Below are 23593 nucleotides of genomic sequence, written 5' to 3'. Positions count from 1 at the left end.
TGGTCAAGGAGTTTGTGGACCGCCAACGCCTGACAAGTTGCTTGCAGGGCCTCCCCTTGCCTCCTCCCAGCTAGCCCACCACCCAAGGGCATGAGATGCTAATGTCTGACAGCCGCAAGATCTCTCAGACTCCTGTTGCTACAATCAACATTGAAGACCCAGCCCTAGACATTCCTCTGGGCCTAGACCCCCTTACCCCAAAGACCCTTAAATATACCCAGTTCTTGGCCCTTGGGTGCCATACTTGCCTCTGATTATGGGCTGCCTTTCCAATCTGTGAAAAGTGAATAATAAACTTTACTTCTACTTTCTACCTTGTTGCAAGTTTGTATTATTCCCACGGCATTGGCACCAGCTCGCCTCAGTTTACCCTTTCAATCACTATAATTCAGCTGGAGATATTTTATAAACAAATATACAGGGCAAAAAGACACCTAAAGAGAAATGGTTTCAAATTTCAGTTTAGATGAATAAATACCGAGTAGAGTTGCAGAAACAGAAGAGTGAAAATCTGGCAAAATGAATGAGTGAAGTCTTGGAGAAGGCAAGTTTTAGCTAGGTTTAGAAGATTATACATTTTCTGAGAAACAGAATAGTGATCAAAGGCAAAAAAAAAAAAAGGAACCAAAAGTTCCTCTACGAGAAACCGCAACATGACTCCTTGGGGTGCTTCACACAGCCTGAGGCGGTGGGAGTGGACTGGGCGGACACAGGTCCTGAAGAAAAGGGCAGAAGAGCTTTATCTGCTGTGACAGGGCGCCACCAAAACACTCGAAAAGAAACATGAGAAAGGCTTTAATCACAAATTCACATGACTTTTGGTTTTTGCTCTGTATTATCAGACGACAAATGAAACTAATACGTTTTAGTCTAAGCACAAACTTAAGCAACCCTAGTGTTTAAAGAGTTTCTAATTTAGATATTCTTGGCGTGTTGCACAGAGCATCTCAAAACCTAAGTTCTGGTGATGTCAATATGCCCATCATTCAGAATCTGTCAAACTTGAAAGCAACACCTTCTCTACTAAAAGAAGCATCTGCTTCTCCTTATGTTCCTTCAAATCTGTGGCAGGAAAAGCAAGCTAAGTTTTATGTATACAACTCTGAGCTGCTTAATGTTAAGCTATGGAATACTGTCAGTAAACATTATGGCAAAGTTGCTCACGGACAATGAAACATTTAAGACCTTTTAGGTTTTGGAAAACTGCAACTAGTTTCATCAATATCTGATCTCAATTCGTAATCCACAACGTCCACAAGCCAAAGGTACCTTCCACACAGATGTCAGAACCAGTGTGTCCACCCACCACCTTCTTTCCCAGCCTACTCTCCTGCTTGACTTCCCTCCTGCGAATGCCATCAGAGAGCCAGGCTTAGGTGCTCCCTAGATCAGCAGTTTCAGGATGTGAGCTCCCATTGGCTCTTCCATGAATTTGTTGTGCCGCCCTGGATACGACAAAGAGTTCTGGAGCCTTTGGGTCAGTACAGTTTCTTCTATAAAATTCAGAAGTCAGACCAGATGGACATGAAGATGCCTTCCAGCTGTAAAATCCCTTAACTCTCCCCTTGCACTTAAGCCCCATACCACGAGTTCTGCCCATCTTTCCTATAACCTGACATGCATTTCCGTTACCATCACATGACGACAGGTCTTCATGAACTGATTTACTTCCTTCCTTCCAGGATGTCTGCATTCGAATTCATCCTACATGTGGCATAAACCTCAGATTCTTTCTGCCTTCCACTCTTGTTAACTTTGAATGCAGAGTTGAGTTTATCACAGTGTTCGTTCCATGACCCGTTATCCTTATAAGCTGTGAAAGCTGCCCTTGTTCAGTTTTGTCTCCCTGTTCATTCCCAATCTCTCTCTCATTCCCCTCCATTTCATAGGTTTACATTAAAATGTGATGCATCCTTGGAGATGTCAATAGATAAACAGAGATGGGCAAAATATGCATTGATATTGCATATACGTGTTTTGTGCTATAGATCTACAGATTTACTTTCTGTGCTATAAATCTACAGATTTACTTTCTTAATGTGAACATCGTTTTTAGACCATCCTGTGTTGCTGTAACTACACCTTTGCATGTAAATACATGCTTCTAAATGTTGTGCAGAATTTCACAGGATATAATTACCACACTTTAGCCATCCATTCCCCGAATGACAGACACCTAGGGGGCCTTCAATGTCCTACTCTACAAATAGCCTTGCTCCACAGAGACAAGCACTAACTTGAAGTAAGGGTGTATCACTTCCGAGAGTGTTATTTTATTCTCTTATAATACACAGACGTGTGTGGACAAACATGCACTATATATGCACTGTCTTACGCTCCACATATTGGCTACGAATACGTGTGGACAGGCACCCGTCATCAACACACACTCTCGCTGCAAACGCTCGACACGTGCAGCACTTGCAGCCCGCTGCAGCCTGTCCACCTTGCTGGCACACTCCACATTACGTTCTGCGCCAACTGCTGAGTGTGAAGTAGCTCCCCTTTGCTTTGCCTTGCGTTTCCTGATCGCTGGGACTTCTGAAACGTCTATTCGCCTCCTTGGCCCAGTTTTCCATGAGTTTTACTCATCCTTGTGGATGTCGAGCGAATGGTCCTCGACGCTCACCTGTTGTCAGCTTCCCTTTCGGCTTGCGTGACGTCTCGCTTAAGAAGCACCTCCCTGAGGAGAGGAGCACGCCGGCCGCGCAGAGCATGCCAGCCACCGCTGAACAGCTCTCCGCCCAGGAAAGCACCTTCAGAAGAGCCCAACACCAGGCGAGTGAGCGCAGCGCCCCGCTGAACACAGCAGCAGGGAACACGGCTTGGAAGCGGCACAAGGGACGCCCTCACTGCCTGCGGCAGGGCAGGGAGAGCGAGCAAGGGCCAGGGCCCGCTCCAGAGCTCCTGCCGCCATGGCAGGGGCACAGCGCAGGGCCAAGCTCCACGAGCACCCAAGAGGGAGCTCTGGACCAGCCCCGGGCCAAAGGGAAAGCCCCTGCCTCCTGCGAGGAAGCTGAGGCCCTGTGGCTTCAACACCACTGACTACAGTGGCCTGCAACCTGGAACAAGTCTGCGTGCAGTCAGGTCGCAAGGACTGCAGTCACAGGGCCAGCCCTGGTGCTGCCCCGGTCCCAGAGGCATCAGACTTGGGCTCCACCCCATGTGACATCGGCAGTGTGGCCAAGAGTGCCAGGTCACCCCTCCTCGACTCCAGGCAGTGCCACTCCAGGAGAGACTCCTGCTGGGGGGAGGCGGAGGGGGGAGTACAGAGGACAGTGTCATGCAGCTTGGGCACAAGCTCGGCAAGCAAAGAACCAGGCAGTTTCTGAAGCCCTGGACTCTAGATCTTTGCTCCTGGACCCACCCAGCCAGGGGAAATCTCCTGCTTGACCCGATGGCCCTGATCTAGCAGAATTCCCACCTCTGACTAAAGTGCTCTTAGTGAACCGCAGCAGCCACCGGGCAGTGTGGCCACAGGACCCGGGCAGCCCGGTTCTGTGCTGAGCTACAAGGCATTAGGCACAGCCTGCACAGGGCCAGCTGTGTTGGCTATGGGATTGTCTGTGTCACCCCGGCCCAGTTCCAGGCAGCCCAGCACAGACAGAGGCTCCTTCTGACCGAGTGATCAGCCAGGAAAGGGAGGGAAGGGAATGAGAGATTCTGCCTGGTAACCCAGGGACTTGTCCCTCGTCTTACCCAAGTTCACCAACACTGTAGTCAGTCTAGACGGCTGCATGAGTGCAGCATTCCTGGGCTTAGGGCGCCACCTAGTGCTGAAATGGCGGCTGCAGTCACTGCAGGTCTGGGTCAAAACATTCCATCCCCTTTGAATTCGTGGAAAGCCCTCTCAAGAAGGACCAGTACAAATAGCTCAGATGTGAAGACTGTAACAAACACCGAAGTCCTCAATGCTCAGTCACGGAGGAGGAAGTCTCAAAAATTCAAAACACTGAAATCACTCAAAGTGTCTCTTCTGATCACAATGGGACAAAACTAAAATCACTAAGAAGAGTAACCCTGGAAACTACACAAAACACAATATGCCAAAGCCTATGGGATAAAGCAAAAGCAGAAATAAGAGGAACACTTGCAACAACAAATGCCTACATCAAGAAAGTAGAAAAACTTGAAATAACCTAATGATGCAGCCTAATGAATTTGAAAAGCAGAGCAAATCAACTCCAAAATTAGCAGAATAATAAAGACCAGAACAGAAACTGACATACACACACATAAAAAAATACAAACGGTCAACAAAAGAAAAAGGTTTTTTGAAAAGATGAACAAAATTGACAAACCTTTAGCCAGACTAGCTAAGAAAAAAGGCAGAGACATAAATAAAGTCAGAGATGAAAAAGAAACATTAGAACTGGTACAACAAAAATTCAAAGAATCATTAGAGACTATTACGGGCAACTATACACCAATAAATTGGAAGAAATAAATTCCTAAACACATACAACCTAAGACTGAACCATGAAGTAATACAAAACCTGAACAGACCAATAACAAGTAATGAGACAGAAGTAGAAATGAAAAGTCTCCCATCAAAAACACAACAAAAACAAACAAAAAAACTCTAGGACTTGACGGCTTCACTGCTGAACTCTCAATACTTAAAAAAGAACTAAAACCAATCCTACTGAAATTATTCCTAAAAATAAAGAAGGAGGGATACTTCAAAACTTATTTTACAAAGCCAGAACCACCCTGATACCAAAACCAGACAAAAATAACCAAAATGAAAATAAAACTACACGCCAGTATTTCTGAAAAACAGATGCAAAAATCCTCAATCAGATACTAGCAAACTGAATTCAACAACACATTAAAAACATCATTCTTCATGATCAAGTGGAATTCATACCAAGGATGTAAGGATGGTTTGATATATGCAAATCAATAAATCTAACACATCATATCAAGAGAATAAAGGAAAAAGATGAACATTTCAATAGACGCAGAAAAAGCATTCAATAAAATTCAATATCCCTTTATGATAAAAAGTAAGCCTCAAAAACTAGGTACAGAAAGAAGTTCAACTAAAAACAAAAAAGCCACAATCAACAAACTACAGCTAGCATCAAACCGAAGGGGGAAAAACTGAAAGCCACTTTGCTAAGATCTAGAATGAGACCAGGATGCTCATTTTCATCACTTTCATTCAACCCAGTCCTAGAAGTCCTAGTCAGAACAATTAGACAAGAGAAAAGTAAAGCCATGCAAAAAGTAAAATTATCCTTGTTTGCAGATGATCTATGATCTTATATTTAGAAAAACCTAGAGAATCCACCCAAAAACTATAAAAACTAATAAATGAGTTCAGTAAAGCTGCAGAATACATAAAAATTAACATTAAAAAATCAGTGGTATTTCTACATACCAATAAAGAACAATCTGAAAAACAACGTAATTCCATTTACAACAGTTACAAATAAAATAAAATACCTAAGAATAAACTTAACCAAAGAAGGAAAAGATCCCTACAAGGAAAACTGTAAAATATCAATGAAATAATGAAATATCAATGAAATATCAATGAAATAAATTGAAGAGAACACACACACACACATGCTGACAGATTGGAAGAATCAATATTGTTAAAATGTCCATATTACCCAAAGCAATCTACAAATTCAATGCAATCCCTAATAAAATACCAATGACATTCTTTATAGAAAGAGAAAAAAAAAATTTTAAATTTAAATGGAACCACAAAAGACCCAGAATAACCAAAGCAATCTTGAGCAAAAGCTGGAAGCATCACATTAACTGACTTCAAATTATACTACAAATGTATAGTAAGCAAAAGAGCATGGTACTGGCATAAAAAACCAACACACAGGCCAATGTAACAGAATAGAGAAATAAATCCATGAATTTACAGTCAACTCATTTTTGACACAGGTGCCAAGAACCTACACTGGGGAAAAGACAGTCTCTTCAATAAATGGTACAGGACATCCAGATACAGAAGAATGAAACTATACCCCAATCTCTTACCATATGCAAAAATCAAACCAAAATGTAGTAAAGACTTAAACAGTATTTGCAAACTATCCATCTAACATGGGATTAATAACCAGAATATGTAAGGAGTTCAAGCAACCAAATAAGAAAAAGAAATAATAATTCCATTGAAAACTCCAACTTAAAAAAATCTGAATAGAAATTTCTCAAAAGAAGACATTAAATGGCCAACAGGTGTACGCAAACATGTTTGACATCACTAATCCTCATCAAAACTACAATGAACTATCATCTCATCTCAGCTAAAATGGCTTTTATCCAAAAGATAGGCCATAATGAATGCTGGCAAGGGTATGGAGAAAGGGGAAACCTCACACGTGACCTTGGTTTCATGGTCTCCAGAACCATGAGGGGATACCTTTCTATCATTTTAAGCCACCAAGTTGGCAGCAATTTGTTATGGCAGCCCTAGGAAACTAATAAAACCCCCATGCAGCTGCCTTCAGTGACCGATCCTCAGAACTTGGCCCTTGACGCAGCCATCACTCCTTCCTCCTCGGTAGGCTTCCTTCCCTTGGCTTCGAGGGTGCTATCCTTCCCGGTGTTCCTATTTCACTGGTCTCTTCTCAGTCTTTCTGCTGGTTCCTCTTTCCCCTGCTCAGTACTGAAATGCCCAGAACTCGGTCCTAAGTTCTTATCTGTTAACCTCATGTGCTCCCTGGATGATCTATTCCAGTCTCATGGCTGTCAGCACTACTCTTAGACTGATCATCAAAAATTTACCTCTTGCCTGAACGACTTGCTCACTGGACATCTTCACTAGGATTTCCAGTACTTATTAAAACTCCTCATAGCCCGAACTCCCCCTCGCCCACCACGTCTGTCCACCTACACACCAACTTCTACCTACAGACGTCTCCATCCATGGCAGCATCGTTCCTCCAGTTGCTGGAGGGAGAGATGGGGAGTCCTCTCCGTTGCCTGCTGCCCCCATCCCCTCTATCAGGGATCTTTCCAAATCTGCCACACAAAACATCAAGAAAACACATCCAGACTCCAATCACACCTCACCTTCTCCACTGCTACCACCACGGTCCCAGTCAATGTGACATTTTGCCTGGTTTATGGCAACGGCCTCCTCACGGGGCTCTGTGTTTCCATTTTAGACTCACTACAGACTATTTTAATATGGCAGCCAGAGCGATCGATCTTATTAAGACATAAGTTAGATAATATCCGTCTGTTACTAAAAACCACCACTACTTCATTCATAGCGAAAACCCAAGTCTTCACCACGGCCCACCGGTTCCCTATCATCTTGCCCCTACTCTCCACAACTTCTCCAGCCTCATTCCCTATCCCATTTGTCTTTGCTCACTGTTCCAGGTATACTCATAAAAAAAAAAAAATGAGAAAAACGGCCCCCAATTCTTCTTTTCCTGCATTCACACCTTTGCAACATATCAGGGAAAATCTTCCCAACAGGAGGCGTTATCTGTTTCCCCACCCTGAGAACTTGCGCTGACAAGGTGACCTGCTTTGCATGGGGTATTCACAGCGTGACTTGAGTGAGGCTTGAGAAGAATCTGCACGTTGGGATTTTCTCTGTTGCTATCCTTGGGAACCTTGCCAAGCCAACTGAAGAAGGACCAGTCTTGTTGCCCTGGTGGTGAGTCTGCCAACTGACAGGCTGACTATCACTTCAGATGACGAGACCAGCCTGCCTACAGACCTACCAGCTGGCTAGAGACGCACAGTCAAGTCCAAGAGACATCAGAGCAGCGGGCCCAGACAAAAAACCTGCTCTGTTGGCCCCCAAAACATAATCTGAAGTTGTTTTGAGCCACAGAGTTCAGAGATGCTTGTTACTCAGCATTAGGGAACAACATCTTGCATCTTTGCTTTTCCTCAACTGCTCATACTTTTGCAATGGCAAGTTCTTTACTGGAACACTTTGCCCCTACACAGCACACGGAATGTGTTTTCATTCTGCATGCCTCCATTCAAATTTCGACCTCTCCGTGAGGACTACGCTGATTACTCTATTCAAAACTGCAACCCCCACCATCATCCCCAGCACTCCACACCCTTTTCACCACGCTCTACTTTTTTCATTCTTCTGTAGCAGTTATTGCTTTCTAACATACTATATAGATTTCTTACATAAGTATTGCTTTTATTGTCTGCTCACTCCTGCTAGAATGTTAGCTACAAAAGAACAGAGGTCCTCATCTGCACTATAAATTGATGCATCCCATGTATCAAAATCAGAGACTGGCACATAGTACTTGCTAAATAACTAATGGTTGAATGAATAAATTCTGTGTTCTACAGATGGGCTTAGATAATTCACATCTTCTTTTCCCTTACCCATTTTTGTTTACTTAACCCGTCAGTCACTAAGAGAGTTAAAATCTTTACTATGACTGTGGACTTGTCTACCATGCCAGTATTTGACCGCTTTGTTTTAACATCTAGTGTTTTTACTATAAAACAATTTTAAATGTTTTTTTTAAAAAAATAACAAAACATCCCATCAATATTTTTTTTCTGAGTTGGAGTCTCACTCTGATACCCAGGTTGGAGTGTAGTGGCACATTCATGGCCACTGGAGCCTCGATCTGCTGGGCTTAGGCGATCCTTCTGCCTCAGTCTTCCAAGTAGCTGGAACTACAGACACACGCCACCATGCCTGGCTAATTTTTGTGACTTGTTGTAGAGATGAGGTCTCACCAAGTTGCCCAGGCTGGTCTCGAACCCCAAGGCTCAGGCAATCCTCTCGCCTTGGCCTCCCAAAGTGCTGGGATGACAGGCTGAGCCACTGCACCCGGTCTAAAATACTGTTTAACAATAAAAATAATAGTAATCAAGACTAACTTACGGCTGTTTGCTGTATACCTACTGTTCTAACACTGCTCTAATTCAGATGTTTAATGAAGAGGCAGTCTATCAAAGTCCTTCTGCTAAAGATGAAATGAGAATAACAGTGGACAGGAAATGAGAGGTCAAGTAACACACATTGCTCACCCTGGCAGCCACACAACACCCATAGTCTCCGTTTCTGTGTCTTTCCGTCCTAACAGATCAGACACACAGAAAACTGTCAACAGAAGCTTCTGATGAGGGAAGGTGGAAACACCCATGGGAAAAATGATGGCATCCTCAGATCCCCTGAAGAAAACTAGATAACACTAAAATAACAACACCCATTTCTAAAAATACCTAAGTTCTTTTCGGAGTTGTTCAATTATCACATTATCTTCAGTTACTGTTTGCAGGAACTGTTGGTTAACCTGTCACAAGGAAAATAAAAATAATCAGTATTAGAACCTTTAAAACCCAAGTCTCTAAAGATTAACTATAAGGCAAGCAAGTGTTTAAAAAAAGAGTGAGGGTTAAGATAATGAGTAAACTTCCCAGGGGTAAACGTGGCCCTGGCTGCCGGTCCTCACCGTCACTGCTTCAGCGGATACCTGCTTTGCTTCAAACTACCACACTTGCAAGATGGATTTGGCTGTGCATGGCTTTTTTGTGGTTCTGTGCAAGTTTTAGGCCTTCTAAAGTTGATGTTAAAAATGTGTTGGAAGCCGGGCTCGGTGGCTCAGCCTGTATTCCCGCGCCTTTGGGAGGCTGAGGTGAGTGGATGGCCTGAGCCCACGGGTTCGAGACATGTCTGGGCAGTGAGACCACATCTCTACAATAAATCAAAAAATCAGCCGGGTGTGGTAGCACATGCCTGTAATTCCAGCTACTCGGAAGGCTGAGGTGGAAGGATCGCTGAAACCCAGCAGGTCGAAGCTGAGGTGGCTGGGAGCGGCCACTGCACTCCAGTCTGGGTGACAGAGTGAGACTCCAACTCAAAAAAAAAAAAAAAAAAGTATTGGAATTTTAATAGGGATTCACCGATTGCTTTGGGTAGTGCGGACCCTTTAACGATGTTAAGTTTTGCAATCCTTAAACATAGGATGTCTTTTTATTTGTCTGTGTCTTGTTTTGTCTGCTCTAATCTTTATTCTCCTCCTTCTGCTAACTTTTGGGATTTAAAATTTCTTTTATTGTGTTTAACAGTTTCTAATATGTAAGTCTTTCACCTCCTTAGTTATATTTACTCCTGGGTATTTTATTCTTTTGGGTGGTATTATAGATGGGAATATATCTTCTAATTTCTTTTTCAAACATTGTTAGTACATAAAAACACGACTGATTTTTGAATGTTGATTTTTGTATACTGTAATTTTACACTATTAGTTCTAACAGTTTTTGAGTGGAATCTTTAGGATTTTCTCTATACAAGAACATGTCATAACAGAGACTGTTTTACTTTTTCCTTTCCAATTTGAATGTCTTTTATTTCTTTTTCTGGACTTACTGCTATTGGTAGAACTTCCAGTTGCTACGTTGAGTAAAAGTGGCAAGAATAAGCATTCTTGCTTGCTCCTGATCTTAGAAGAAAAGCTTTCAGTTTCCACCAATGAGTATGATGTTAGCTGTGGGTTTATCATATATGACATTTATTTTTTTAATAGAAAGTAATTTCCTTCTATTCCTAGTGTATTGAGAATCTGCATCATGAAAGGGTGCTGGATTTTGTCAAACACTTTCTTACACCTACTGAGATAATCGTGATTTTAACCCTTTATTCTGTCAATGAGGTATATTATATTACTTGATTTTCATATGCTGAACCATCCTTGAATCCCAGGGATAAACCCCACCTGATCATGGTGCACGATCCTTTCAATTTGCTGTAGGATTCAGTTTGATAGTATGTTATTGAGGATTTTTGTATATACATTAGCCTATAGTTATCTTTCCTTGGCTTTGGTATCAGGGTAACCTTGGCTTCGCAAAATAAATTTGAAAGTTTTCCCTTCTCTTCAATTTTTTGGAAGATTTTGAGAAGGACTGGTATTACTTCATCTTTAAATGTTTGGTGGAATGCACCAATGAAGCCATCTGATCCTAGGCACTTCTTTGTTGGGAGGTTTTTTGTTTGTTTGTTTTTTGTTTTTGAGTTGGAGTCTCACTCTGTGGCCCAGACTGAAGTGCAGTGGCTGTTCCCAGGCACTGCAGCCTCGACCTGCTGGGCTACAGCGATCCTTCTGCCTCAGCCTTCCAAGTAGCTGGAACTACAGGCACATACTACCAAGCCCAGCTAATTTTTGATTTATTGTAGAGATGAGGTCTCGCCAAGTTGCCCAGGTGGGTCTTGAACTCGCGGGCTCAGGCAATCCACTTGCCTCGGTCTCCCACAGTGCTGAGCCACTGAGCCCAGACTGTTGGGAGGTTTTAAACTACTGATTCAGTCTCCTTACTATTTACAAATCTGTTCAGACTTTCTATTTCTTCATGACTTAGTCTTGGTAGGTTTTATCTTTTTAAAAATTTATCCACTTCTTCTAAGTTATCCAGTTTCGTGGATATCTAGACATATAACTGTTCATATTAATCTCTTAGTTTCCATTTTTATTTCAGTGGCATCAGTTATACTCTTCTTTCAGTTTCTCGTTCATTTCTGTTTCTATTTGAGTCTTTTTAAAATTTCATCTAAGTGTTTGACAATTTTGCTCATCCTTAAAAAAACTATTCATTTTGTTGATCTTTGCTATTACTTTTCTTGTCTCAATTTTGTTACTTTCTGTCCTTTGCTATTTCCTTCCTTCTGCTAACTTTAGCTTAATTTGTTCTTTCTCTAGTTTCTTGAGGTATAAAGTTACATTGTTTTAGATCTTATTTTCTCCATGGATTCATTTATTGGTATAAACTTACCTTCTTCATACTGCTTTTGTGTATCCATATATTTTGGTATATGGTGTTTTCATTTCCATTGTGGTCAGAAAAGATATTTGTAATAATTTAAATCTTAAATTTGTTAAGACTTTTTTGTGACCTAACATGTGATCTATCATGGAGAAAGATCTATGTGTGTTTGAGAAGAATATGAATTCTGCTCCTGTTGGGTGGAATGTTCTGCATTTATCTGCCAGGCTTATCTGGCGAACAGTGTTATTTAAGTCCTCTGTTTTCTTATTCATCCTCTTTCTAGATATTCTGTCCATTACCAAAACTTAGGTATTGAAGTCTCCCACTACTACTTTATTGCTGTTTATTTCTCTCTCCAGTTCTGTCAATGTTTGTTTTATGCATTCAGGCACTCTAATGTTGTGTGCACTTATGTGTGTAACTGCTGTGTCATCATGATGGGCTGACTCTTTTTATCATCACAAAACGCCCTTTCTTGTCTCTTGTGACAATTTTTGACTTAAAGTTTATTTTGTCTAATACAAGTATAGTCAGCCTTGCTCTCCTTTGGTTACGATTTGCGTGGAATATCTTTTTCCATCCCTTCATTTTCAGCCTATGGGTTTCCTTAATTCTAATGTAAGTTTCTTGTAGAAAACACATAATTGAGTCTTGTTTTCAATCCATTCAGCTACTCTCTGTCCCTTGAGTGGGGAAATTTAATTACATTTAAAGAAATTGCTGCTAGAGGAGGATTTACTATTGCCATTTTGTTCATTGTTTTCTGTTAGTCTTGGAGTTATTTTTGTCTGTCTTTTCCTCTCTTGCTGTCTTCATTTGTGTTTTGTTAATATTTTGTATTGATGTGCTTTAATTTCCTTTTTTTCTTATGTGTAACATTACAGGGTTCCTTTTTGTGGTTACCTTAGGCACACACAAAATCTCTTATAGTTACAACAGTGTATTTTAAGCTGATAATAGCTTAAGGTCAAGTATATAAAAAAACTCTACTTCCTATACTTGTTGTCACAACTTATACCCATCCATTATTGTATATCTTTCAACATATTGTCTAGTTATATTTTAATACTTTTTCATTTAACTTTTATATTAGAATTTAAAGTGATTTGCCAGTTACCATGATTGTAATATAGCTTTATGTATTCGCCCATATATTTACCTTTACCAACAAGCTTTTTGCCATCACGTTGCTGCTTAGCGTACTTTCATCCTTTCATTTGAACTTAAAGAAGTCTCTGGCATTTCTTATAATGAGTCTAGTGGAGATGAACACCCTCAGCTTTTGTTTGCATTGCCCTCATTTTTGGAGGAGAGTTTTGCTGGGCATAGAATTATTGGTTGACAGTTTATTTCTTTCAGCACTTGGAATATATCATCCTACTCCTTTGTGGCCTGCAAAGTTTCTGCTTAAAAAGCTGCTAATAGTTTTATGTGGGCTCCCTAGTATATGACTAGCTGTTTCTTTTGCTCCTTTCAAAATAATCTGGCTTCTATAATATGTCTTGGTGTGGATTTCTTTGGGTTCTTCTTATGTGGTGTCCTCTAGCCTTCTCAGATATGGATGCTTACCTCCTTCCCTTGATTTGGGATGCGTTCAGCTATTATTTGTTTGAATAAGCCTTCTGGTCCTTTCTTGCTCTTCTCCTTGTTGAACTTGCATAATGTGTATTTGGTCAGCTTATTTGTGTTCCACAATTCTCTTAGTCTTTCTTCAAGGTTTTTCATTCTTTTTTCTTTTCTGAATGGTTTCCATTGACTTGTCTTGCAATTCTCTAATCCTATCTTCTTCAAGATCTAGTCTGCTGTTGAACTACTGCAATACATTTTTCAGTTTCGGTTACTGTATTCTTCAGTTACACGATTTCTTTGGTACTTTTTAATATGTTATCTTTGTTGAAATTCTCACTTTGTTCACACGCTGTTCTCCTAACTTTGGTGAGCATCTTCATCAGAGCTATTTTTAATTCCCATCAGATAAAGCATGACTCCTTTTAATTGGTATTGGTTTAACATCTTCGTCTCATTCTTCATTTTACTTTGACTCTGTGTTGATGTCTGTGAATTAGAGAAAGCAGGTACTTCTCCCAGTCTTCCTGAACTGGCAAGGTGCAAGAGAAGACCCCTACCAATCAGCTGGCCGGAGAGTCTAGAGGTCCTGACCAACTCTCTCGCTCCCCAGGGAGATGCTGGCAGTTGTGGTCTTGTCTGCTTGCTCTTTGATGAGCTGGGGGGTCAGGGAACTATGTCTCATGTCAGCCCAACTGTCATCTCTGCTCTCCTCTAGGTGGCGGGACTGTGCAGCACACCACAGAGCGTCACAACTACTAAGACAGATGCCAGTTCCCTAGGCTGCCCCAAGACGCTGGGGTATATCGACTCGGTCCCTCCCAAAGTGGGAGCTGAAGGCTGAATTTTCATCCCCTCACTCTGTGCTGAGCAGGGCACAGAGTCAAGTGTGTCTGTCCATCTCAGCCAACATCGTCATACACCCCTGGGGAGCCAGACTAAACGGGTCTGTCAGCGCTCGGAGACCAGCAAGACAGAAGCCAGTTTTCTGGGAGGCCTCCTCAAAAGAAGTTGGAGTGCTGGATACACACATCATTTCCTTCCTGCCCCTGGGTGAAGATGGAAGCTAAGGGGTCTCTTGATGCGGGGGAGGGTCTTCAGCAAGAGGGTATCCCCAGTCTCCCTGCTAGCTTTCGTGAGTTTGATTTTATAATCTGCTGGGAGGTGAGAACCTTTCAGTCAGTTTCGAATTTCTCACAAAGAAAATCGGTCCATAAATTGCTGCTGAACAGGTGTGTTTATGGAGAGAAGGAGGGTCCAGTCCAGGGTGTCCTACTCTGGCACGTTGATCAAGTTACACTGAAACATTGCATACTCACCAATTTACTCTCTATCCACAGAAGCCGATTCATTTAATAATTTTATTCATGGAATCAGAAAAATTGTTAATGAAAATGGCTTGATTTTTAAAGGGCACTTTCTTCAAGTTTGATCTTGACTCCAGTTAGTTCCTGTGACCTGCTCTGAACACACTGAGATGTACAAGATCTTGACGGCCACTCAGCTCGCTCCCTTTACACTCGCCAGTCTTGTTTGCTAGCCATTACATACGTTAAGAACACCCTGCTCTAACCCTTTCCCCTAAATAGTCCTTTCTTTGCTCCTTGTGAGACTGTCTTTGATCTACCTTGCTATTTAAAAAAACAGTTTTGCCAGGAACAGTGGGTCACACCTGTAATCCCAGCACTTTGGGAGGCCAAGGCAAGAGGACTGCCTGAGTCCATGGGTTCAAGACCAGCCTGGGATACTTGGTGAGATCTCATCTTTACAATAAAATTTTAAAAAGTAGCTAGGCATGGTAGTGCACACCTGTGGCTCTAGCTACTTGGAAGGCTGAGGTGGAAGGATCACCTGAGCACAGCAGGTTAAGGCTGCGGTGGCCATAAGGATGCCACTGCACTCCAGTCTGGGCAACAGAGTGAGACTCTTACTCAAAAAACAAACAAACAAACAAAAACCAGTTTTATTGTATTCATAGTTTATTATTAGCTTCGACTTTAAACCAGTCTTAAAAATCTGTACTGTATCCCCCAGGAATACTCAAACATCCTTTCCTCAGGGCTTCCATCAAAATCATTTTGGATTGTTTATAATAAAATAGGGCTCTATGGTATGAGATATTAAAGGATTATGAAAAATTGTTACAATTCTAGGACACACCCTGAAAGAAGTAATAATTGTGATGCTAGGTTAAAGTATGTATCCCATGCAGAAATATATTAAGTTAAAAAAATGCCTTTCTTAATTACAGGCATGATTACTATCAGTTTGTTTTGAAGAACTTTACTGGTAGTTTAGAACGCTTAGAAGCGTATTATAAAAAACTGAAACACTCCAAATGTTAACACAAGCAGATTCAGGAGGTATTTGTTTAGCAATTTTTTACACAGTTGAAAAAAGGAATTTTTTAAAAAGTAGAATGAGATTGGATAACTTACTTTTGATGGCACAACTCCACTCTTAATCAAAAACATTTCTATCAGCTACTCACAAGTGTTAGTAGAGTAACCAAGCATGAATGAAGACAGACAAGAGAGGAATTACTTGGAGTGTCGTAACCCTATTACTCAACAATGAGGTAAAAATAAAATTCCAAGAAGGTAAAGGAACAAAAGAAAAGTGAGAGAATAAAAAGGTAAAGGGCAAGATTCAAAGGGCTAATTATATTTGTCTCAGGAAAAAATTCAAGGGAAATTTAGGTGTACCGTAGTTAGTATACTGGTGGTTAATTAACCAACACGTGGTTTTTAGTTATCCAGTATTTTTTTTTTTTTTTTTTTTTTAGGAAATGGGCTATTCGCTCATTAAACAAACAGTTACATTATTCTTATTAAAATGCCTGGCAGTGAGCTAGACTAAAAACAAACAAACAAACAAAAAGGCACGTGCTCTGCTTCTGAGGGGCTCCCAGTCTTGACTGGTCTTAGGAGAGCTTACCAAGGACCCTCAGATTTTCAGATTAAGGTACATTTCAGAGAGAGGTCAGTCAGGTCTCCAAAAAGTTCTGTGAACTATGTCGTGCTATTGGATGTAAAAGATAAAAGGCAAAGGAGTGCCGCCTACCTATTTTCACTTCATGCAACATGCTTTTGTTGCTGTTGCTCTCAATTTACATGAACACAAATACATATGACTGATTATTTATAGTGACCATTTCTAGTTGATATAGACAAGTGCACGCCACAGTCATTTTCACTTACCATCTCCTTGTTCTCGTTAGAAACATAAAGTTGCTTGTTTAGTTGCTGAAAGCGGATCAGCTGATCCTACCGTGGGAAGGAAGGGAGAGCACATGAGCAGCATTCTGTTTGCCATCTGCATTTAAGATTAAACTCTACCAAGTTTAAAATCAGCATGCCTACATTTAGATAACACCTGCAGCGTTTCTTCTATCATTGTGTGAATTCATCATAGAAGAACTAAGACAACATCTTTTAAATGATTTTAAAAGTGCCAATATTGAAACTAAGGTAGTATTTTAAGTGAAATAATTACTTCTGGAAATTAATGTTAGTAAATACAATTTTAAAACTCAAAGAAATATATTATCAAGAATTACACGTGATCAGAAATTCCAAATACTAGCGAGACCCTGCCTTCTATTGGAAAGCCATGTTCAAATCTCCTGTAAGCCTAAAATACCAGCCAGGGCACAGTAGTTATTGCAGACCTCCTTTTTAAAAATTCTCCTGCTCCTCAAGTTTAAAATTGTTTGGTTAGCTGTTATGATTCTATTAAACATTATTTATGTAGATGACATACAGTTCGGAGAGGCTGTTAATATGCTGGATAACAGAATTAAAGACTACAGGTAATCAGGGAAATGAGAATGAAATGCTATTTGTAAAAAAACAAACTGCATAGCTACAGAACAAGATTAAGGTGAAATTAACAATAACAACAAAAACAAAACCTCATGGTCTTAGTTGACTGATCTAAATGAGGAGACAGCCCTTAAAGAACGTACTGACGTTAAAAATGGTTTCTAGATCTCAGAGGGAAAAGTCCAACAAATCAGGTTACAGGTGAATAATTTTAATTTTTCTTTTTTTAAATATTTACTTTAGGGTTATGGGGTGCATGTGAGGAGTTCCTACATAAGAAAACTGTGTGTGGGTGTGGTTTGGGCTTCTATGAGCCCTCTCTCCGAGCTGTGGTCATGGTACCCAGGGGGTGGTGTGTGCCCCTCACACCCCTCCCTCCTTCCCTCCTTTAGCAGTGTACTGCTTTTGTTGTTCTTGCTTCTGTGCTCATGTGGTCAATGTTTAGGGCCCCACGTAGATAATTTTCAAACCAGGGCATAGATAGAAAAATCATTTTGTAAACGTAAAGCATCATGCAAGTATTATTATGACTTCTTTACGGAGAGACTCCCAATTATAATGATAACATTAGGAACATTCATAAATCAGAATTTGAAAAGTCTACAAATGAGATTTGAATTTATTTAAAAACTTATTTAAAAAGATGCCTGTGAAAAATACACAGAAGAGAAGAGATTGGATGGTCTCCTGAGACAGTGAGTTCTTGTCAACTGTAAAGTAAAAGCCAGATGTTCACTTTGAAAGAGTGTAAAATTCTTGCTTTGGCTAGAAAGGAGTCTTCAGTAGTCATTAGGATCCCTTCCTGTTGCAAAACTCTAACTGAGAACAGTAGACAAAGTTGACATCTATTTTAATAACAGATCACAATTAACGGTGTTCACATTTTTGTTTTACACGGCACTGTCACTGTGTTGGAGCAAGCTTCTTCACTGGCCCCCACCTAGTGAAAGGTTTGGCTTTGCTTGAAGTCAGGAAGGCGATCCAGCAAACACAAGTTTTAAGGGTCTGTTTATACTAAGTAACCTCACAGAGGCTTCCAGGGCTCCAGCCAGTTTTCCTTGCTCACCGCATTTCGCTACCAAATGTAGCTCTCAGTGCTTTAATTACCTCGCCGTGCAAGAGAGTTCTATCAAAGACCTATTTACTATGAACACAAATAACACTGTGGAAACTGTTCTCTAAACAGCTCCTTCAGAATGCGGCTTCTTACTGATATACAAGAAAACCAGGACAGGCAAGATTACCTTTTGTGTTTGACTTTCCAACACATGGATCTGGGCCTGAGTTGTATGTTCCTGATAAAGCTCTCGTAGCCTGTCTAACTCCTGAGAAACAGTCTGCCAGAGTTCCATGGCCTGAGTTTTCTCCTACAGAACAAAAACATTTGATAACTCATTAAATTATTAGCAGGCTATTTATTGCATGGTACAAATCGGTCATATCCCTTAAAGAAAGGGCCCTTGGAAAGTTACAAAATAAAACAGGACTGTGGAAACATATTATAGTTGTAATATCTTTGATGATATGAAGTTGTATTAATAAAAATTTAGACAGTAAACCTAAAGACAAAAAGTTCCTTATTTTGCAATTGTCTTTTTACTCTGATTTAGCTCAAATTAAAAGCCATAAAAGAGATCCAGACGTAGACTGCTCTCCTTGCTCCACCAGAAAGTGTGCACCAAAACAACTGCCGAGAAGACAACAGTCCCTGGCAAAGTACAATATTTCTTTTCTGATTGTAAAAATAATAAAGTTTCATTGTAGAAAATCAGAAAAACAGAGGAGAAAATGCTGCCACCTGATAATAAATATTGCTGACATCTAGCTATAATCATTTCTATAAATAGTGATGCATTCATGTTTATAAATATGATTCTGAAAAAGAATTTTGTAATGCTTTTCTTTTAACAAAGTTAGGATTCATCTAGTGTGCTGTACATTTTATACTATTTTTTACTTGACATTTTAAAGGGAGAATTTTCTCAGGTCAAACTATTCTTTGTAAAGTGCATAATCAAAGTGTGGTTTGGGAACTCTTAGACTCTTTGAGAGGAACTTGAAGTCAAAATTGAGTTGTGAATAATATGACAATTTTATTGCTTTTTTCACTCTCATTCTCTCATAAGTATACAGTCGAGTTCGCTAAAGTTTCCATGATGTGATGCCATCATTGTTCTCAGAGCTACTGGAACATGTGCTTATGCTCCCATTTGTTTTTAAATCAGTCTATTTTAATTTGTAATACAAAAAATATGAGTAGATATATAACCCACAAAACAAAACCAAAAAGCACTCTGGGGTCCTAAATAATTTTTCAGTATCCTGAAGAGGAGTCCTGAAACCAGAAAGGTCGAGACCCGCTAACCTAGCAGGTAGGGACCATCCTGTCTTCTTAGAGGAGTGGGGACTAAGGTTCTGGCAACTTCCCTGGCAGGTGGTTGATGAGACTCAGAAAGAAACCTCCATCTCTTTGTCTATAAAGCCCGAGGTGAAAGCCCAGGTCAGGGTTCACCCATCCTCTTAGTTTTAGTAAGAAAGTGTAGTGAAAAGACATGCACTTTTAGAACATAAGGAGCATACCTTCATAATAAATATGAGTTTATAAGTTTTATGAAGCTATCACTGAGGTGTAACATGCATTCAGAATACACCAGTCAGGAGTTTTACAAAGTGAGCACACATGTCACTAGTACACACCCAGAGAGAGAGCATTGTTACCATCACCTAGAAGCCAGATGTCCTTCTTGTGACCTCTCCCCGTTACTACAATATCCCCAAAATAACCATTATCCTGTGTTCTAACGCCATAGATTAGTTTTGTGTAAAACTTCAAACATTTGTAGACAAACACAGAACATTGGGCTGGAAGACAGGAAGTCAGGTGCTCAATACCGCCCTGTTGCCATTGGCTCACAAAGCGGGGTATTTGCTCTACAAAGCAACTCTTGCACATCGTTTTAATCCTTCTCTTCTAGCTGTTCAGTAATGATGACCAAAATAATAAGAACAATAGGCAAGTTTATTAATTTACATATGTACTATTGCTTCATGGGGATTTTTTTTCACTTAATTAGCATAAGAACCCCGCAAGAATTATTATAATCCCCATACACAAGTGAAGAAGGTAAACAAAGAAGTTTCCCGAGATCGTGGACCTCGAAAGCAGAATTGGGACCAAACTCAAGAAGTGTGACCAGAACCCAACGCCTCGTCACTTGCCACCCTTCTTCCCAAAGCCCGTGTGCTCCATGAAGGCAGGAACCAGCACTGAGTATCCTCAACTTACCATAGTGTCTGGCATATAGTAGGCACCTAATAAACATCTGTGGAAGGACTGAAGATACTTGAATGGAAGGTACTTCAATAGCCAGTTAAATGCTGTATGCTTAGTTCTTTGATAAAGCATCATATAATGAAGAAGTCTCATTTTCCCTCAATTTTCTATTTGAAATTGTATTTAATTTAATTTTTATCTGTCCAGTTTTAATTCATTTAGTTTTCACATGTGACACAAAGGTCTTTCAATCTAGTGGTGGATAACAATACAATTGAATGTGTTTTATTAGACCTTTAAAAATAAATGAATATATAAACATGCATGTATAAATAATAAACAGAAGTAACATTTGGCATTATTGTTTTATGGATTTCTTAACATTTCAGTAGTAATAAAAATGCACATTGTTTCACAGCTTTTGAGGGACATATTTAATATCTGGTTAGAAAGCATTTATAAGCCTAAATGAATTTCCATTTACTTTCATAGCTATAAATCCTTAATAGTCAAGACATAAAACCCGCATCCCTCGTCATTTCTTCCCGCCATTACTTTTGACAACTCCTTCTATTTACACATCTTCTGAAAGTCAGTGTTAAATGCATGTTCCTTATCAAGCTAAACATAGCCTTTCTGATTTACCTAAAATATTATTTTCATAAGTAAAGAATTCTAAAACCAAATTTCCACGGAATGAAACAATTACTTTTCACAGATAATTATGAAATCAAAATTATAATCCAGAACTTCGAATTTCCATATAGGAATGGGAAAGTGAGGCACAAAAAGACTTTCTGCTACGACTACGCGGGCAGAGGCAGAAGAATGGGGACTTAACCCATGCAAGATATAAAACACTTGGAATATAAAACTGGAAATTACCAGATTTATTTGCCACTATGTAACTATATACAATGCAACTATGTAGCTAAAAACAATCTGTACCCCCTAAAGTTATTGAAATAAAAAAATTGTAAATAAAATAAAATTTCCTTAAGTATAAATTTTTTAAAACTGCAGTGTTGAAAAATGGGATACATAAAACACAGCTTCCCAAAGATTCCAACTACCAGGAGAGAAGGAAAAAAGGAGGAAAAGTGTAATTCTGGAAGTATAACATCAGAAAAATATAAGGTTACAATCTGAAAATTTAAGAAAACAGCACCAGAAGAAAACAAAGAACAATTAAACATGTAAATTTAGTGAAATAAGATAATTTTTTCCTTTAAAAATTTCCTTTGACATTAAAATTTTCTCATAAGACAAATCATGTCAAAAGCCTTATGATGCCATAAAAATATATATTTGGCAGTTATACATATAACAGTGAGAGTTTTTATTACAACTTTTGCTACCTGTAACAATTCCTGTAAATTATAGAAAATCATCAAGTGTTACAATTATGTTATTCTGTTATTCATAATTAACAACACAAATTTTGAAAAGATCTGTTAATTCAGGATATAATTTTTAAAAACATGTGCCGCTTACTTGATTGGCTAGCATCAACTGTTCTTGAAGGTTCCTGATTATTTCATCATCTGTCCATAAATCAGTTCCTACCTCTGTACTGAGGGGTAGGGCCTCTAATTGCTTTTCAACAGCCTCTTTTAATTCACTGTGCAACCTTTGAAACAAACAGTTAACATGATTATTCATTTCAGTAACAGTAATTACTGTTTGGGGGTCAATTAAATAAACATTTGGGTAAATAATTTCCTTACACAAAATCATTTTTAAGTAGACATCGAGTAAAAAATTAATCACTATTAAAAACTGTGCTATGAGAATGAAAAGATTAGATGACAATTTCAAATGCATTAACTTGATTATAATTAATTCAAGCACAATTCAGTTTGTCCTAGATTTTAATTTTTCAAAAAAGTAAAATTCAGATGTTACAACTTATCAAGTAATAAAACAAGCCATTCTGAAAAAAACTTAAAATACCATAGCTTTATCCAGTCAATTTAATGAAAATTGTATACTGAATCTTGTAGAATTATTTGTTATTTTCTTCAGTGTGTTTCACAAAACTTACATCACTTCTTACTGGTTCCAATTAATAGACAGAGTAGAATAAAATGGCTACTGGTCATGAAACCAAGAATATTAGAAGCTTTATTTATCAGCACATCCTTTCATAAGTCTTAATTTTAATTTTAGTATCAAGTTAAATTACAGACATATCATGCTTTAAGACAACTACAAAAAAAAAAAGCACAAGAAGGTACAAATTACAAATGATTGTTTTAATTTAAAATGATACATACTTAAGAGGAAAAAAGTTTTACAACACTGGAAAAAATTTAAAATACTTATTTCATATAATTATAAGCAGAAAATATTATTTATAGTAAATTCATCTCCAGGCAAAAATTACAAAAAATTATTGTAGCCTTATAATAAAGTTTAAAGTGTAGAAGTGTAATACCTCCTGCTTTGTTTCTTTTGCTGAGGATTGTTTTGGCTATTCGTGGTCGTTTATGTTTCCATATGAATTTCTGTATTGCTATTTCCAGGTTTGAGAAGAATGATGCTAGTAATATAATGGGTATTGCGTTAAATCTGTAGATTGCCTTTGGTAGGATAGTCATCTTAATGATGCTTATTCTTCCAATTCATAAGCATGGAGTATTTTTCCATTCGTGTCAATCTTTGATTTCTTTAAGCAGCGTTATGTAGTTTTCATTGTAAAGCTCCTTCACTTCTCTGGTTAGGAAGATGCTGCGGTATTTCACTTTTTTGGTGGCTATTGTGAATGGAATTGTGCTTTTTAATTGGGTCTCTGCCTGCTTGTTGTTGGTGTATAGGAATGCAAGTGTCTTCTGCACGTTGAATTTGTACTGAGACTTTGCCAAAGTCCTTTGTCAGTGCAAGATTAACACAGCCTGGTATTGGTACAAGAAAAGGCACATAGGCCAATGAAACAAGACAGAGATTCCAGAAGGAAAATCTCAATTTCTCAACCAATTCATCTTCGACAAAGCCTCTATTAACAACCACTGGGGATAGGAGAACTTATTCAGTAAATGGTGCTGGGAAAACTGGCTGACCACATACAGAAAATTAAAGCAAGACTCCTACCTATCACCATACACAAAAATCAACTCCAAATGGATCAAAGGCCTAAATGTAAAACCGCAAACCTTACAAAATGCAGGAGACATCCTTATGGAAATTGGAATTG

General features: G+C 39.3%; 1 protein-coding gene across 1 annotated transcript in view; it reads right to left on the bottom strand.

Moving 5' to 3' along the window:
* Positions 1-23593, bottom strand: part of SCLT1 (sodium channel and clathrin linker 1) — a 140237-nt gene that overhangs the window by 91323 nt on the left and 25321 nt on the right. The window contains exons 5-8 of the mRNA XM_021710888.1: positions 21895-22030; positions 18371-18493; positions 16503-16568; positions 9196-9266 (exon numbers count right to left, since the gene is read on the bottom strand). Coding sequence (XP_021566563.1) covers positions 9196-9266; positions 16503-16568; positions 18371-18493; positions 21895-22030 — 396 coding nt within the window. The remainder of the gene's footprint in view (positions 1-9195; positions 9267-16502; positions 16569-18370; positions 18494-21894; positions 22031-23593) is intronic.

Source organism: Carlito syrichta, unplaced genomic scaffold (assembly GCF_000164805.1).
Source record: "Carlito syrichta isolate Samal-C Ts95f unplaced genomic scaffold, Tarsius_syrichta-2.0.1 Scaffold301628, whole genome shotgun sequence".
Taxonomy (NCBI): Eukaryota; Metazoa; Chordata; class Mammalia; order Primates; family Tarsiidae; genus Carlito; species Carlito syrichta.
The sequence above is the reverse complement of the archived record's forward strand: the minus strand, read 5'-3'. Positions and strand labels throughout refer to the sequence as shown.